The sequence below is a fragment of the Macaca fascicularis genome, chromosome X (genome assembly GCF_037993035.2).
Source record: "Macaca fascicularis isolate 582-1 chromosome X, T2T-MFA8v1.1".
NCBI classification, from domain to species: domain Eukaryota; kingdom Metazoa; phylum Chordata; class Mammalia; order Primates; family Cercopithecidae; genus Macaca; species Macaca fascicularis.
This window is the reverse complement of record NC_088395.1, coordinates 43,837,898-43,857,176: the sequence shown is the minus strand read 5'-3', so window position 1 is coordinate 43,857,176 and position 19,279 is coordinate 43,837,898. Positions and strand designations below refer to the sequence as shown.

General features: G+C 40.0%; 1 protein-coding gene across 3 annotated transcripts in view; it reads left to right on the top strand.

Annotated features, from left to right (window-relative positions):
- The window catches only part of MAOB (monoamine oxidase B), a 124,844-nt gene that overhangs the window by 91,238 nt on the left and 14,327 nt on the right, over positions 1–19,279 (top strand). For all 3 annotated transcript variants that reach the window (XM_005593344.5, XM_045383826.3, XM_045383827.3), the window contains 5 exons: positions 1,724–1,865; positions 3,109–3,258; positions 5,402–5,561; positions 17,734–17,830; positions 18,888–18,941. In XM_005593344.5, the coding sequence (XP_005593401.3) occupies positions 1,724–1,865; positions 3,109–3,258; positions 5,402–5,561; positions 17,734–17,830; positions 18,888–18,941 (603 nt within the window). The remainder of the gene's footprint in view (positions 1–1,723; positions 1,866–3,108; positions 3,259–5,401; positions 5,562–17,733; positions 17,831–18,887; positions 18,942–19,279) is intronic.

Genomic DNA, 19,279 nt, shown 5'->3' with positions numbered 1-19,279 from the left:
ATTTTGGGGTATCAAAAGCATGAGTTTTGAGTCAAGTATGATCTGGTTTGAAGTTGTGCCATTATGTACTCCTAAACTGTCCGAGACTCCGTTTTCTAGCATGTGAACTTGGAAAAATAATAGATATTTGATATGGTTGTTGCAACAATTTAACAAGATAGTGATTTTAAAGACAATGGAGTATGGAAAGAGCTCAATAAATGGAAGACAGTATCATTTATTTCACCCATTGTCAACATTACCAGATGGAAAATTCTGCCTCAGAAATAACAAGATTAACAATATGCAAACTTCATGTCAAAGTCAAAAGGGGGATTGGACCTTATTAAAGATATCCCAGAGTGCACATTACTACTGATGAATTTTAGGATGTGCTAGATATAATGGAGTCCTTGAAATTGGATGAGATTATTTGCTTTCTGATGTGCTTCCTGATAGGTGATAACCTCTCACCATTTACCTGCCAATGTCAAGCAAAAGCTTACTCATTTATGCTCTATGAATTGCTTGTCCCCTCATCCATTATTTGAGCTTGTCTTCTGTTAGGCAGTAAAATAACTGAATAGATAACTGTGACTAATTTTGTGTTTGGTACAGCATCTAGCATATCCTTTGCACGTTATGGATGTTTAAAAAATACTGTTTAACTGATATTTCTCATCAATCATTCATTTGTTCAATCATGCAACAAGTAATTATTGAGTGCTTACAGTGTTCCAGGCATTTGTTAACGGGGACACTATGGTGAGTGACAAACATAAGATCTTTGTTCTCATAGGTTGATATTCTAGTGGGGGGAGACAGCAATTAAAAAGAATAAACCAATAATCAAGACCATTTCAGACAGTGAAAAGAGTTATAAAGATACTATACAGTAGCAAAATGATAGAGAATGTCAGGGTGCTGGGAATATGGAAACCAGTGGTCATTTTCATAGACAATTGAGAATATGTCTTTCTAAGGAAACATTAGAGTAAAAAGAAGAGGGTACAAGATGAGGCAGAAAAGGTAGGCATGGGCTAGATCAATCACATAGGGCTCTGGAAGCCATGGTGTAAGATCTGAATCCTTATTCTGGTTTTAATAGGATAACAATGGAGATTTTTTTAAGCAAGAAAATGACATGATTTGATTTACACTTCAGAGAGAGCACCATGGTAGGGAGGGAGGGAAAAGCCTCCGGTTTTGAGTGTGGTGAACAGATACCAGGTGAGGATGAATGGAGGCAGAGAGGCCAGTCTGGAGGAAGTAATTGCAGCACTCCTGGAAAGAGATGGATGCTAAATTTGTGGTGAAGGTGGAGTGATGTGGTGAGAGATAATGGGACTTCCCAATGAATTGGATGGGGGAAGATCGATGGAAAGAGAGGAATAATGTTTGATTTCTAGAGTGTTGGCTTTTGCCATTGAGTAAATGGTGGTGCTTTTTACTGAGATGGGGATCACTGGAAGAGCAGCAGGAATGTAGGGAGAAATCATGAAAGCACAGAATCTGGAATACAAGCTGATTCTGAGTAAGGTGTTTTGTTTACAGGGAAAATAATATGATATTTCAAAAGCCTCTGATGTCATGTTTTGTAATATTAGATTCTAGTGACAATTTTTTGACCTTACCACATTGTGCTAAACTTAACCAAGAAAATGTATTACTCAAATAATTTTTAGAGAATTAAGAAGCTGCTCTCCTGCATTTGCCAATTTTGCTCTTGTTTCTTCCTGTGCAGATCTGCAAAGCAGCTTGGCACTCTCTTTGTGAACCTGTGTGTCACTGCAGAGACCCATGAGGTCTCTGCTCTCTGGTTCCTGTGGTATGTGAAGCAGTGTGGAGGCACAACCAGAATCATCTCGACAACGAATGGAGGACAGGTATCCATCCACTCCCCCACCGTCCCAATGGAAAAACACTGCTACTGAAATGAAAGATCAGCATCATCCTTCAATCATGAACTGCTGAAGTGGGAAGCAGGCTTGTGGCTTTTACAGCATTACCATGGCAGCTCAAAGTGTTTCTTGTAAGGCACAGTCTGTTGTCAGGTACCCACTGTGAGAACCCAGTTTCCAATGTAATTTTAAAACTAGACTTGTCTCTCTTTATGCACTGTTGCCATTTTCCATACACTCAATTATTATTTGGTAAGTTTGTAGGAGACCATCTGAAGTAAGCTTATCTTGAGCACTTCTTGGAAAGTTTATAAAGGAAAGTCAGAAATGCATTTTCAATTTAAAACACATACTATGCATGGAATTCATTGATCTATTCGTTCATTCAATGCCCATTTCTTGAGCCCCAGCACTGTATAAGGCACTGTGCTAGACACAGTAGGAACAGATTGGAGTTCTTAGATAATCTGCTTGGTTGTCATGTTCTGTTCTTCTCTCTCTCCCTCCTCCTCTTCTTTCTCTCTCTTCTCCTCCTCCTCCTCCTCTTTCTCCTCCTCCTTTTCTCTTTCCCTCTCTCTCCTTCTCCTTCTCTAACCTTAACTGAAAATTAAGGAATAGGCAGTCAGGTCAACTGTGTGCATAGCCAGGTAGAACATTTGGAAGTTTTAGCAAGACTCAGGGCAGGTGAGTACAGTGAGGTGAAATGACTTCGGTGGCTACAGAGGCAGCAGGCATCTGACCCAGGATAAGATGGGCAGCCTGCAACAGAGAGTAGGCTGGTCTGGGGGAAAGGGACATGGTGGGAGGCAGGGAAGTTCTGTGCTTGAGCCACAGAGCAAGGGAAATCAGGCTTAGGTCTGCTCAGGCAAGCTAGGGAAGAGCTTTAGGTACAGCTTCACCAGGTCCAGCTCCCAACAAAAGACTGCAGATAGGACAGACAGCAGGGGTGGTGACCAGAAAGGTGGGACATAGGGGTCATTCTGAAGATGTGCAGCTAAGGTTGGAGCCTGGGAATCTACAAAAGCATAGCTTGTAAAGTAACTTAGAAATCCTGTAATTTTGTCTAAAGACAGCAATTCCTAGTTAGAAAACCATGGTGAAAGCCACTATTCACAGCCTCAAAATGAAATGTTAGGCATCTCAGAGTAGAGATATGTGAAGACAACTAGCAATTTAGCAACTTATGCCCATCTCTGCATTTCTCTTTCACCTCCTTTTCTCTTTCCAGGAGAGGAAATTTGTGGGCGGATCTGGTCAAGTGAGCGAGCGGATAATGGACCTCCTTGGAGACCGAGTGAAGCTGGAGAGGCCTGTGATCTACATTGACCAGACAAGAGAAAATGTCCTTGTGCAGACCCTAAACCATGAGATATATGAGGTAACTGTGATATCATGAAATATATATTTGATCTTCATCCCAGTTTCCTGGCATACAACTTTAAAAACTCTTAGAATCTCCAGAGTGATGTTCTTTGATGCCAATGATTGATGGCTGGCAGCCCTTAGGTAGCTTCAGGATGGGGTTGGTCACAGGAAAGACCATGGAAGGATTAGAGGGTTGGGATTTTCAGCCCCACCCCCAGCCTCCAGGGAGGGGATGAGGCAAGGGGCTGAAGGTTGAATTGATCACCAGTGGCCAATGATTTAATCAATTGTGCCTACATAATGAAGCCTCCATAAAAACTCAAAAGGACCGAGTTCTGGGAGCTTCTGGATATCTGCACAACTGGAGGTTCCTTGAGAATGGCATGCCTGGGGAGGGCATGAAAGCTCCATGCCCCTTCTCACATCCCTTGCCCTATGCACCTCGTCCTCTGTACCCTTTGTAATATCCTTTATAATAAAACAGTAAACATGTTTCCCTGAGTTCTGTGAGCCACTGTAGCAAATTAATCAAACTCAAAGGGGTTGTAGGAACGTCAACTGGAAGCAGATTGGTCAGAAGTTCTGGAAGCTGGACTTGTGACTGACATCTGAAGGTGGGGGACAGTCTTGGAGACTGAGCCCTCAACCTGTAGGATCAGAAGCTATCTCCAGGTAGATACTGTCAGAATTGAATTGAATTCAGAGGACACATGGCTGGTGTCTGCTATAGAATTGCTTGCTTGCTTCATATGTGGGGAAAACCCACTCCACATTTGGTCACAGAAGTCTTCTGTGGTGATCATTGTTGAGTGAGAGAATGGAAAAAAGCACTTTGGTTTGACATTTTTCCACTCAGAGTTACCAAGACACTTAAACAAGTGGGAAGAGGCCACAGTCTCATAGATAATCAAAGTTGAAGTCAACAATATCGCACACTTTATAGACAGTCTTTTTGCCAAAAGTGAAAAAGCTACCTCTAACTGAAAAAAAGGAAAAGAGAACCAGACTATTTGGGGTGGGGGAGGATTTATAAAAACATATAACGGTATTATCAACCCTCTGTATTTTGCTTTTATGTAATTAGAAAAACACAGAAAATATTATTTGGTAAATATCAAGCACCTCCTATGCGTCTGACATTATTCTAGGAGTTAGGAACACAGTCGTGAACAAAACAGATACAATTCTCTGCCCACATACAATTCTCCTTCTAGTGAAGGAGAAAGACCGTAAAGAAACATATAGTTAAAATATAAAGTATGTCAGAGAGTGATAATTAGTGTGGAAAAAATCAAGCAGCGAGGTGGGGAGAGGCCATACCAGAAAGTGGTATGGGAGAATTGGTTATGCAAGTTTAAATAAGGTCCTCAGGGAAGGCCTCACTGAGAAGGTGATATCTGATAGAGAATTGGAGGGGACGAGGGATTGAGCCATGTGGCTCCCTGAGAGAAGAAGATGGAACAGCCAGTGCCAAGGCCCTGAAGTGGGAGCAAGCCTGGTGTGACCAAGGAACAGCAAGGTGATCAAAGCGGCAGGCAGGGCGGGCGCAGTGGCTCACGCCTCTAATCCCAGCACTTTGGGAGGCCAAGGTGGGAAGATCACAAGGTCAAGAGATCGAGACCATCCTGGCCAACATGGTGAAACCCTGTCTTTACTAAAAATACAAAAATTAGCTGGACGTGGTGGCCCACACCTGTAGTCCCCGCTACTCCGGAGGCTGAGACAGGAGAATCCCTTGAACCTGGGTCGCGGAGGTTTCAGTGAGCCAAGATCACGCCACTGCACTCCAGTCTGGTGACAGAGTGAGACTCGGTCTCAAAAAAAAAAAAAAAAAAAGAAAGAAAAGAAAAAGAAAAATGGCAGAACTAAGAGGAGTGAGGGCAAAAGTAACAGGAGGTGAGATCAGTGATTTAATGGGCCCATTTCACGTGTGGCCTTGGCGATGATGGTGAGAAACTTGGCTTTGACTCTAAGTGCAATGGAAAGTCACTGGCGGTTTTGAACTAAGGAACAATAAAGGCTACTTTAGGTTTCAACAAAATCCTTGTCACTTCTTTAAGAGACTGAAAAGGGACAACGGTAGAATGAGAGGGAATCATTGGGAAAAAACAAAAGCAACAGGGCAACAACGTTTAACCGTGCTGCTTTTCTTTCAGGCTAAATATGTGATTAGTGCTATTCCTCCTACTCTGGGCATGAAGATTCACTTCAATCCCCCTCTGCCAATGATGAGAAACCAGATGATCACTCGTGTGCCTTTGGGTTCAGTCATCAAGTGTATAGTTTATTATAAAGAGCCTTTCTGGAGGAAAAAGGGTGAGTACTTTCCTTATATAAAAACCTTTAGAAGAAGGTCCAAGAAACTTGTGGCTAAGGCATGCATTTAAAAAAAAAAAAAAGCCAACTTTTATTTTAGATTCAGGGGTACATGTGCAGATTTGTTACATGGATATGTTGCATGATGCTGAGGTTTGGGGTATGAATGATCCTGTCACCCAGGTAGTGAACATAGTACCCAATAGGTAGGTTTTCAACTCTTGCCTACTCCTTACCTCCCCCTTTAGTAGTGCTTAGTGTCTATTATTTTCATCTTTATATCCATATGTACCCCATGCTTAGCTCTCACTTGTAAGTGGGAACTTGTGGTATTTGGTTTTCTGTTTCTGCATTGATTCACTTAGGATAATAGCCTCGAGCTGCGTCCATGTTGCTGCAAAGAACATGATTTCATTCTTTTTTATGGCTGCATAGTATTCCGTGGTATATCCATACCACATTTTCTTTATCTAATCCACCTTTGATGGGCACCTATGTTGATTCCACATGTTTGCTATTGCGAGTAGTGCTGTGATGAACATATGAGTGCATGTGGCGTTCTGGTAGAACAATTTATATTCCTTTGGGTATATACCTAATAATGAGATTGCTGGGTCGCATGATAGTTCTATTTTTAGTTCTTTGAGAAAACTCCAAATTTCTTTTCACAGTGACTGAACTAACTTACATTTCCACCAACAGTGCATAAATGCTCCTTTTTCTCCAACATCTCTTATTTTTTGACTTTTTAATAATAGCCATTCTGACTGGTGTGAGATGATATCTCATCGTGGTTTTGATTGGCATTTATCTGATGATTAGTGATGTAGAGCTCTTTTTGATATGCTTTTTGGCCACTTGTATGTCTTCTTTTGAGAAGTGTCTGTTCATGCATTTTGCCTACTTTTTAATAGGGTCATTTGGTTTTTGCTTGTTAAGTTCCTTATAGATTCTGGATATTAGACCTTTGTCAGGGGCAAACACCCATTTTGTAGGCTGTGTGTTTACTTTCTTGATAGTTTCTTTTGCTGTGTAGAAGCTCTTTAGTTTAATTAGGTCCCACTTGGCAATTTTTGTTTTTGTTGCAATTGCTTTTGAAACTTAAAGACATGTATTTGCATGTAACTGTTTTGTTAGAATACTGGACATAAAATGTTAATCCAGATTCTAAGGACAATTCTTTTGAATAAAATATATTGGCACAAACTCATGGAATTAACTTTCCTTAGAATATAACCAAGTCTTTGTAAATCAACAAAATGTTTATTTAATCCTCCCACAAAATCTTGTGAAAAAAGGTGAGTAGTCTTTTCCAATTCAGTGTTTTAAAGTATGGGTTTATAAAGCCAATCACAAAGGTTGGGATTCTGAAAATTTCTTGGCTCTCTCTTACTAGTGTCGATTCTACCATATTAAATTAAATCCATTTATTCATTTGCACATTTCAACAAGTGTACTACTCAACTGGGTAGAATATTACAGGGATGCTCACTGAGGTGCTGGATTCTACAATGATGGGAATGTTCTAGAGCTGCTTTAATACACTAGCACCAGTCACTAGCCACATGTGGGTACTGAACACTTGAAATATAGCTAGTGAGACTTGGGAATCAGGTTTTAAAATTCGATTTATTTATTTATTCTTTTTTTGAGATGGAGTCTTGCTCTGTTGCCCAGGCTGGAGTGCAGTGGTGCGATCTTGGCTCACTGAAACCCCTGCCTCCCGGGTTCAAGCAATTCTCCTGCCTCAGCCTCCCAAGTAGCTGGGATTACAGGTGCATGCCACCACACCTGGCTAATTTTTTGTAATTTTAGTAGAGACGGGATTTCACCGTGTTAGCCAGGATGGTCTCGGTCTCCTGACCTCGTGATCCACCTACCTCGGCCTCCCAAAGTGCTGGGATTACAGGCATAAGAATTCTATTTAATTTTAATTGCTTTAAATATAAATGCAAGTAGCCACACACAGACAGCACAATGCTAGAATCTTGTCATATTTGCTCTTATAGCACCCACTTTTCTTCCAAGTGGAGGCCATGTAAGAAGAGTCAGTATCTAAGACTGAGGGTGAAGGGCAGGATGTACTCCAAGGAGGAGCAAGACTGCGGAAAGAAGGTTGGAGGCAAATGGGGAAAGTGCCACAATTTTGCCTTAGGGTACTTTTTCTTGTATACTACTCTTTTTCAGCTGCATCACAGGCTCTTCATTCTCCACGTTGCAGATAATCATGTTGAGGACTGCTATTGGATGGGTGCATCAGTTGAGCAAGTAATCTACTGTTTGCAAAGTCAGTGCAGCGATCTACCACAAAGAGCCCTGTCATTTTAGTCTTTGAATCTAATGGCTGTAACACACTGGTGCTGAATTACTTCCTCTTGTGACCCAGGTCACCCATTTTAAATGACTGGCTGGTGGCAAGTAGATAAGGTTTAGGACCAGGAATACAGTCTTCTCTTAATGAGTGTGAGTGCCTTTATTTATGGAGAGGAACTGTAACTTTCCATTCATGCCTGCAAATCTTTATCTTAGGCCTGCTATGTGCCAGGCAAGTTGTTAGGCACTAGTATCAAAAAGAAAACCCAAGATCTCCACCCTCAAAATCTGACTTGGTCCTTGTTGGTAATGAGCCTTGCATAAGACTTTTAAAAAATGATTGTGGGCAAGGCATAGTGGTGCATACCTGTAGTACCAGCTACTCAGGAGGCTGAGACTGGAGGATTGCTTGAGCCCAGGAGGTGGAGGATACAGTGAATGAGCTATGATTGAACTTCAGCCTGGGCAACAGAGTGAGACTTCATCTCTATCTCAAAAAAAAAAAAAAAAAAGTTTGTTGACATGAGATAGCCTCACCAAAGCATTTGAGATTTCTTTTGAGTTACAACTTTAATGTATTTCTTCAACTGGGCACCTATTGTATGCCAGACACAGTGCTAGGCATTGAGAATTCAAAGGCACTTTTCCTTGCCCAGAAAATCCAGACTCGGGAGGAAGACAGTCATGTAAACTGGTAATTGCACAACAATGTATTGAGTTCTAGGCTATTATAGAAACCCCAAGTAGGGCTCCAGACTCACATCCAATATGATTCCTGCTACATTGATAAGTGTATTCAATGACACTTATTTGAAAGCTTCTGAAATGAAATCTAAAGTTCACTCTTATAACAAGATCTTTGCTTTGCACCAGACTATGAACATCACTGCCAAAGACACTGTAATTAACTAGTAACATAGAAGCTCAGTCAATATGAGGTAACAAGATAGAAGGGTATGAATTATGCAGCCCCAACAATCCAGCACAGTGATTAGCACATATCAGGCACACAGTCAGTAATCACCAGAGTTTTGGTTTTATGTTGCTTTGTTTTGTTTTACATGTTCGGTGTGGCTTGGGTTATTAAAGAGAAGGTAACGTTTTGTATTTTGATACAGACAGCGGTAGCCAACTCTTGATTGCTTCTCCCCTCCACACCCCCACACAATCCCAGCATCATGCTAAACACTGCTTTTGTTTTCTTTTTAATTGTAGATATTTAAGGTGTACTTCATAATGTTTTGATACACATGTACATAGTGAAATGATTTATGGTCAAGCAAATTAACATATCCATTTCCTCACATGGTCACCTCCTGTGTGTGGTAAGAGCACCTGATTGCTTTTAGATTGATTATCCCAGGAAATGCTTCCCAATCTCTTAGTGTGTAACATCTTTGTGAATTGGCAAGGACGGGCCTCCTATTTTTTGCTGGCCTTCCACCGAGACATCCTGTCTAGCCGCCCTCACCGTCAGCACTCCACCCTACACCGGATGCATCAGCCCCTCATTCTAGCCCACTTCTGTGGAAGGGGGAGGCTGTTAGCAATGCATTGAATTCTTGTGGTCTCCTTGCTTTTGTTCATCTATGAACCATTTCTACTTTCCCTTAAATATTTACGTCTAATTTATATCAATTTATGTTTTCAATGGCAGAAGCTATACCTGTTTTTCTAAATTACAGAAGTAAATATAATGACCATAAAACTTTCAAAAAACAAAAGTGTGTGAAAAATGTTTTTCTTCTATTGTTCCTCCCCCTATAGGGCCGCTGTTAAAAATGTAGTTTGTTTATCCTTAAAGATTTACTGTATGCGCCGGGCGCGGTGGCTCAAGCCTGTAATCCCAGCACTTTGGGAGGCCGAGACGGGCGGATCACGAGGTCAGGAGATCGAGACCATCCTGGCTAACACAGTGAAACCCCGTCTCTACTAAAAATACAAAAACTTAGCTGGGCGAGGTGGCAGGCGCCTGTAGTCCCAGCTACTCGGGAGGCTGAGGCAGGAGAATGGCGTAAACCCGGGAGGCGGAGCTTGCAGTGAGCTGAGATCTGGCCACTGCACTCCAGACTGGGTGACAGAGCGAGACTCCGTCTCAAAAAAAAAAAAAAAAAAAAAAAAGATTTACTGTATGCATAGGTAATACAAGTTTCACATCCCTAATCTGAAAACTCAGAATTCAAAATGCTCCAAATTCTGAAACTTCTGAAGCATCGACATGATGTCTCAAGTAGAAAATTCCATACCTGACCTCATGTGATAGGTCACAGTCAAAACTTTGTTTCTCGTACAAAATTATTAAAATACTGTATAAAATTACCTTCATACTATGTGTATAAGATGTATTTGAAACATAAATGAATCTGGTATTTGGGCTTGGGTCTCACCCTCAAATCTCATTATGTATATGCAAGAATTCCAAAATCTGAAAAGAGCCAAAATTTGAAACACTTCTTGTCTCAAGCATTTCATATAAGGGATGGGGATACTCAACCTGTACTTTAAATATATGTGTGTGAGCATGCCTACATATATGTAGAGAGAACTATATGTACTGGAAATACATGTTAAATAATATAATACATATTTTATACAAATATAACTTTAATTTTAAATAAATATGTTAATATATTTTTCCAAAAACATGTTTTTAAAAAAACATCATACATCATACATATCATACTGAAATTTGCTTTTTCCTGTTAACAATACGCCATGGACATCTCTCCAAAGCAGTACATTTAAATCTACCCCCTTTATACAACTGAATAACCAGTATATCATTGTGTGCCTCATCAGAATTTGCCCAAGACATCTGCTGTTGATAGTCATTTTTCATGTTTCCAAGTTTTTGCTATTATACACCATGCCGCAATAAACAGCATCCTCCATCTAGCTCTACATATTTGTATAGGAGCATTTCTTTTTGATAAATGCTGTAGGATGGAATTATCAAGTCAATTGACTTGGGTAGACCTGTGAAATTTTTGTTAGGGTTTCTGTCCTCTCACATCCTTGCCAGTTGATATAAGTTCCATGTTTGTCTTCTCCAAATCTCATGTTGAAATTTGACCCCCAATGTTGGAGGTGGGGCCTAAAAGCAAGTGTTTGGGTTTTGTGGGCAGATCTCTCCTGAACATCTTGGTGCCGTTCTTCTCCCTGAGGTAATAAGTGAGTTCTTGCTGTGTCAGTTCCCATGAGAGCTGGTTGTTAAAAAGAGCCTGGCGCTTCCCTCCCCTCTCTCTTGCCTCCCGTCTCACCAAGTGATCTGCACACGCCAGCTCTTCTTCACCTCCAGCCATGAGTGGAAGCTTCCTGAGGCCCTCATGAGAAGCAGATGCTGGCGCCATGTTTCTTGTACAGTCTGTAGAACCATGAGCCAAATAAATATCCTCTTTCCTTTGTATATTACCCAGTCTCAGGTATCCCTTTATAGCAACACCAGCAGTCTAAGACACCAGCTAATAATATTTAAAAAGTTTTTGTCAATCGGGTAGGAGAAATTACCTCATTTATCTATAATTTGTAATTTTTATCATTAACAAGGTATCATTTTGTAAATTACTTTTGCTCATTAAAGTTTTTTTCTGTTTATATTGCAAATATTTTTTACCAGTGAATCAGTTTTTAATGATTTGTCATAAGATGGTTCCCCCTACTACATTCTATATATGGATTCTTTCTGTTCCACTGATCTTCGTCACTGGGTTCTAAATATTTTTGCAGCTCTACTTACTAAAAAATGTAGACATAAACTACCATTATAGGTATTCCTTAATTATACACAAGTACCTCTGAAAAATTGTATCGTTGTAACTATAAAACATTTGAAAAGTAGACTTTTTAAAAAGCTTAAATTGAAAAACTAGAATCTCTAGTATTTTCTTCCACTATCTAGATGTGCAGTCTAGGTGTACACTCCCACTTTGGAAAGCACAGGTTTATATTATCTAATCCTATGACAGCATTGTACTGTTTTAATATCTGTAGCTTTATAGTATGATTACAATATGTTATACTATGTCAGGTAGGACATTCCCTTATTATTTTTTTCCTTTAATTTTGTCCTTGGTAAACTTCTTCAGTTATTCATCCAGATGAATGTGATTATCATCTCATCAAAGCTCCTGTCTCCACACTCCTACATTACAAAAGCTTCTATTGAATTATTTTATTCTGAACATGCCTCTTTGTTACCTCCCAGAGCTACAATGGCTTTGTTTCTCTCTGAGAAAGTTAGCACTTTGGGGAAAATTTCTTCTACTACCTGAATTATTGGATCCCTCCCCCTACCTACCCCATCCCCCATAGCTTTTCTGGTTTTCTTGTTAGTTGTGAATTTGTTTCTGCTTTTGTCTTTGCGTTTATTCTTTAATAACTTCTTTAAGTGTTTGGATGTCCTTGAATATCACTTCTCTTTTTCTAAGAGTAAGGCCCTACAAAGCTGATGAGATGTTTTTTGTGCATGGGTGGGACTCTTGAGCTTTCTATCTGCAAGTGGCAGAAATCCCTTCTGTGCTGCATAGCTTGTCCTGGCATGAACATGACTTTTCTCTCTGCCCCTTGTCCTTCACCTCCACTAAGTGCACCCACTTGACTCAGAGGCCAGATTCACTCTGAAAAGGAAGTGTCCAAGGAGCCCCTCCATCGAGAAAGCAGTATCTCCACCTTGGCCAGCCTGGCGTCCTATGCTGGTCCTGTCCAGCCGATCCCTACATGATCAGTATGCACATGTTCTTTGATCATATCTTGTCCTATTTGTCTCCTCTCTCTCTTGCCTTCTTATAACAGGGGATTCCTAAGATGGTTCTCTTGTATTTTTAAATCTTGAGTTCTTAGACTTGAAACATTTCTTCTTCACATACTTTAGTCTTTCTCAACATCTTTTCCTGCCCCAGCACATCTGAAGGACATTCAAGCACCCCTCAAGCCAGTGGCTGATTGGGACATTGATTCTAACAGGTGCACAGTGGGGCGGGGTGCAGGAGGAGAGAAAGAGACAAGTTCCCTTTAAAAGGCTTCCTGGTTTGTCTGCTTACACACATATATGCACACAGGTTGGGGAGGTCCTTTCTCTGTTCTTTCTTCCTTATTTTGAAATCTTCATGTTGGGTTTTCTATACAACATTTGCCGCTGAGTCTTCCACAATAATTTTATTCAAACAACCTCAATTTTGTAAGGAAATGATAGAGCAGGAGGAGTGGTACACTGCAGTAATATATTGTTATAACATTTCAGACTCTGCCCTGACATTTTCACTAGTGCCCTGTTACTGTCTTTTGAAATTGTATATACAGGCACACCTCTTTTTATTGAACTTCACTTCATTGCACTTTACAGATAATTGCACTTTTTACAAATTGAAGGTTTGTGGCAACCCTGCATTGAGCAAGTTTATTGGCATCATTTTTCCAACAGCGTGTATTCACTTTGTGTCTCTGTGTCACATTTTGGTAATTCTCACAATGTTTCAAACTTTCATTATTATTATGTTTGTCATGGTGATCAGTGATCACCTTTGATGTTACTATTGTAATTGTTTTGGAGTTTCATAAACAGCACTCATATAAGATGGCAAACTTAATTGATAAACGCTGTGTGTATTCTGACTGCCCAGTCAACCAACTGTTCCCCCAGATCTCTCCATCTTCTTGAGTATCCCTATTCCCTGAGACACAACAGTAATGAAATAAGGCCAATGAATGACCCTACAGTGGTCTCCCCAGTGTTCAAGTGAAAGAAAGTGCTGCACATCTCTTGCTTTAAATCAAAAACTAGAAATGATTAAGCTTAGTGAGGAAGGCATATCGTAAGCTGAGATAGGCTGAAAGCTAGGCCCCTTGTGCCAAATACCCAAGTTGTAAATGCAAAAGAAAAATTATTGAAGGAAATTAAAAGTGCACTCCAGTGAACATATGAATGATAAGAAAGTAAAACAGCCTTATTGCTGATATAGAGAAAGTCTGAATGGTCTGAATAGAAGATCAAACCAGCCACAACATTCCTTTAAGCCAAAGCCTAGATCCAGAGCAAGGCCCCCAACTCTCTTCAATTGAAGTTGAAGCTGCAGAAGAGAAGTGTGAAGCTAGCAGAAGTTGGTTCATAAAGTTTAAGGAAAGAAGCCTTCTCCCCATAACATAAAAGTGCAAGGCGAAACAGCAAGGGCTGATGAAGAAACTGCAGCAAGTTATCCAGAAGTTCTACCTAAGAACATTGAAAGAGGTGGCTACATTAAACAACAGACTGTTTTGTTTTGTTTTGTTTTGTTTTGAGATGGAGTCTCGCTCTTTCACCCAGGCTGGAGTGCAGGGGCATGATCTCGGCTCACTGCAATCTCTGACTCCTGGGTTCAAGTGATTCTCCTGCCTCAGCCTCCTGTGTAGCTGGGGTTATAGTCGCACGCCACCACACCCATCTAACATTTGTATTTTTAGTAGAGACGGGGTTTCACCATGTTGGCCAGGCTGGTCTTGAACTCCTGACCTCAAGTGATCCACCCGCCTCGGCCTCCCAAAGTGGTAGGATTATAGGCAAGAGCCACCACACCCGACCGGAAACAAAAGTTTTTTGATGTAGACCAAACAGCGTTATATTGGAAGAAAATGCCATCTAGGACCTTCATAGCTAGAGAAAGGAAGTCAGTACCTGGCTTCAAAGCTTCAAAGGACAGGCTGTCTCTGTTGTTAGGACTTAATGCAGCTGGGACTTTAAGTTGAAGTCAATGTCCACTTACCATTCAGGAAATTCTAGGATCCTTAATAATTATGCTAAGTCTACTCTGCCTGTGGTCTATAAATGCTATCAAACAGCAACAAAGCCTGAATGACAGCCTATTTATTTATAGCATGGTTTACTGAATATTTTAAGCCCACTCTTGAGACCTATTGCTAAGAAGAAAAAAGATTCCTCAAAGTGTTACTGTTCATGGACAATGCACCTGGTCACCCAAGGGCTCTGATGGAGATGTACAAGGAGATTATTGTTGTTTTCATGCCTGCTAACATAATGTCCATTCTGCAGCCCATGGATCAAGGAGTAATTTCAACTTTCAAGTCTTATTATTTAAGAAATACATTTTGTAAGGCTATACCTGCCTTACAGTCCTCCTGCCTGTCTGATGGATCTGGGCAAAGTAAATTGAAAACCTTCTGGAAAGAGTTCACTATTGTCAATGCCATTAAAAACATTCGTGATTCATGGAAGGAAGTCAATATATCAACATTAACAGGAGTTTGAAAGAAGTTGATTCCAATCCTCATGAGCGACTTTGAGGGGTTCAAGACTTCAGTGGAGGAAGTAACTGCAGATATGGTGGAAATAGCAAGAGAATTAGAATCATAAGTGGAACCTGAAGATGTGAGTGAATTGCTGCCATCTCATGACAAAACTTGAATGGGGAAGTTGCTTCTTGTGGATGTGCAAAGAACGTGGTTTCTTGAGATGGAAACTCCTCCTGGTGAAGATGCTGTGAACATTGTTGAAATGACAAGAAAGGATTTAGAATATTACATAAATTTAGTTGATAAAGCAGTGACAGGGTTGGAGAGGATTGACTCCAATTTTGAAAGAAGTTCTACCATGGGTGAAATGCTATCAGACAGCATCACAGGCTCCAGAGAAATTTTTCTTAAAAAAAAGAGTCAATTGATGTGGCACACTTCATTGTTGTCTTCTTTTTTAAAATTGCCACAGCCACACCAACCTTCAGCAGCCACCACCCTGATCAGTCAGCAGCCATCAACATAGAAGCAAGCCCCTCCACCAGCAACAAGATTACAACTCACTCAAGACTCAGATGATTGTTAGCTTTTTTAGTAATAAAGTATGTTTAAATTATGTACATATTTTAGACATAATTCTATTACACACTTAATAGACTACAGTGTAGTATAGATATAACTTATATGCACTGGGAAACCGAGCAATTTCTTTGACACAATTTGCTTTATTACTATATTCACTTTATTTCCTTTATCTGAAATGAAGCCCACATTATCTTTGAGATGTGCCTGTATTTTGTTCAGGAGGGAACTGAGGAAGACACTCTTATCTAGGATAAGCTGCAATTGTTTCTCCAGTTGTTCTTGACGGGGGAATGAGTCTTTGGAGGGCATGTTTGAAATGAGAGTTTGGGATTCTATGAATTTTAGTTATACATGTCCTCTCTGCTCTGCCTCCAGATGATAAGTATACAATCATGTCATCTGCAAACAGAGACAATTTGACTTCCTCTCTTCCTATTTGGATACTTTATTTCTTTCTCTTGCCTGATTGCCCTGGCCAGAGCTTCCAATACTATATTGAATAGGAGTGGTGAGAGAGGGCATCCTTGTCTTGTGCCAATATTCAAAGGGAATGCTTCCAGGTTTTGCTCATTCAGTATGATATTGGCTATGGGTTTGTCATAAATAGTTCTTATTATTTTGAGATACGTTCCATCAGTACCTAGTTTATTGAGAGATTTTAGCATGAAGCGCTGTTGAATTTTATCGAAGGCCTTTTCTGCATCTATTGAGATAATGATGTGGTTTTTGTCATTGGTTCTGTTTACGTGATGGATTATGTTTATTGATTTGCGTATGTTGAACCAGCCTTGCATCCCGGGGAGGAAGTCGCCTTGATCATGGTGGATAAGCTTTTTTATGTACTGCTGGATTCAGTTTGCTAGTATTTTATTGAGGATTTTCGCATCGATGTTCATCAGGGATATTGGTCTAAAATTGTCTTTATTTGTTGTGTCTCTGCCAGGCTTTGGTATCAGGATGGTGCTGGCCTCATAAAATGAGTTAGGGAGGGGTTCCTCTTTTTCTATTGTTTGGAATAGTTTCAGAAGGAATGGTACCAGCTCCTTTTTGTACCTCTGGTAGAATTCGGCTGTGAATCTGTCTGGTCCTGGGCTTTTTTTGGTTGGTAGGCTATTAATTATTGCCTCAATTTCAGAACTTGTTATTGTTCTATTCTTCCTGGTTTAGTCTTGGGAGGGTGTATGTGTCCAGGAATTTATCCATTTCTTCTAGGTTTTCTGGTTTATTTGCGTAGAGGTGTTTATGGTATTCTTTGATGGTAGTTTGTATTTCTGTGGGATCGGTGGTAATATCCCCTTTATCATTTTTTGTTACATCTATTTGATTCTTCTCTCTTTTATTCTTGATTAGTCTGGCTAGTGGGCTGTCTATTTTGTTGATCTTTTCAAAAAAACAGCTCCTGGATTCATTGATTTTTTGGAGGGTTTTTTGTGTCTCTATCTCCTTCAGTTCTGCTCTGATCTTAGTTATTTCTTGTCTTGTGCTAGCTTTTGAATGTGTTTGCTCTTGCTTCTATAGTTCTTTTAATTGTGATGTTAGAGTGTCAATTTTAGATCTTCCCTGTTTTCTCTTGTGGGCATTTAGTGCTATAAATTTTCCTCTAAACACTGCCTCCAGATAATAAAGAACTACTTAGAATAAGTGACTTCTCATAAAATGTCAGTGTTCAGTCTCTTCTTTTTTACAGTAATGAACTGGTATTTCCTTTATACATCTTTGGATTTATTCTGATTTCTTATGAAAGAGAAAACAGGAAGCCCAAGTATTAACTGCAAGGAAAACCAGTTTTCATTAAATGGTGACCTAGATGAATTCCTAATATCATATGCTTTATTCTTCACAGAAAAGAGCTTATGGTTTGATTTTTTTCAAAAAATGCTGGCTACTTAGCCCTCCTTTGACATCAGTTTGGTTTGCCTTCATATGTTTGGAGTATGACATGCTATATTTGGCCTTTGGGCTTCTCAAGTTTAAAAACATGCACTTCATTATATCTGCAATGGATAGTTTGATAGAGTGATGAATATGCTCTTCCATTTTGCTGTTCTCTAAGATTACTGTGGAACCATGATTATTGATGGAGAGGAAGCTCCAGTTGCCTACACATTGGATGATACCAAACCTGAAGGCAACTATGCCGCCATAATGGGGTAAGGCACATTTATGGTGTTGTGGTTGCTATTCAGTGTTGACAAGGTAATCACATACTATTAACAAATGTGCCCCAAACTTTGTTAAGTGATTTTTTTTTTTTTTACCCAGTGGCACTATTTTTCAAATTCGGCAGTAGAAAACTTATTACTGGTTCTTTTCTAAATAATGTCTTCCAATGAATAAATATCTAGGTAGGAAGCAGAATACCAATAACATTTTGAAATTTTTGTGTTAATTTTCTATTAGCATTTAGTGTTGGGGGTAGAAACATTTTGGTGACCCATCTTTTGTTGAAGGCATGATAAAAAGACCTGACTTGGGGTGTTTTACTAAGAGACTTCTTATGGAGGCTGTGTGGGCATCCATGTTACTTAAGTGGGATGCTGAGATTTCTGAGTCTCAGTAGAGAAGAGCCAAGACCAGCCTAGTCTTCAGCTTTCCAGGGAAGACCAGCACATGGGAAGGGAAGACCAGGATGTTCTGGCCCAGAGAGGTGGTGACCTGGAGTATCCAAAATTAAGATGGGCCCTAGGACATGTATGAGTTTATCTCAGAGAGAGCCAACAGTCAGAACAGGGAGATCAAAGCCAATTGTAAGTTGAAGGCAATCATGGAGCTAGAAATTGAGATGGAATCTAGAAGATTGGGTGCTAGGGAGACACCACGGTGGAGACAAAACCAAAGAGCAAGGACTGGATGAAATTGGAAAGGCTCAGACATAGCCTTAAGTGGGCATTTGAGGCTCAAGGATTATTCTTATTGACCACCAGCTGGGTGAGGGGAAGTGGGTCAGCCATAGTGTTATCCAAGGCAAAAATTATGGCCAGTCATCTACTTCTAGTCACTTGACTCCTTGAAGTTAGAAAGTGCTCTTCAGTGTCAGAAATTTGACATGTAAATCAAAAACTTTGAACGTAAGATAAGTTAGTATATAGTTTGTTTCTTTTGGTAGACTTCTAACTGTGTAAGCTGGGCACATGTGTAGCTACAAAAATGAGGCTAGGATGAAAGCAACCATTAATTTCTCCCCTTTTTCTTGTTTGTATGTTTTAGATTTATCCTAGCCCACAAAGCCAGAAAACTGGCACGTCTCACCAAAGAGGAAAGGTAACAAAAGAAGTGCTGCTTCTTTCGTTTCTTCCTTCCTTTCCCCCGACTCTGTCCCTCCCTCCCTTTTCTCCTTCTTTCCTTCTTTGCTACCTACTTGCCTGCCTTTCATTTTTACTTAACTTTTTAACTTACAGACTGCCTAATTATATGTGTATTGCCAATGCTACTTGTTTGCTATGTTAATTATAAGGGTCTTGTTGTAAAAGACATAGTGCTGATAACTTAAGAACCAAAGTTTTCAAATTAATATTTATTGAGTTTATTGTACATAAGACACTATGCTAGGGGCTATGGAGAATATGAAAATGGATATAACCCAGGGACTGAAAATTTGC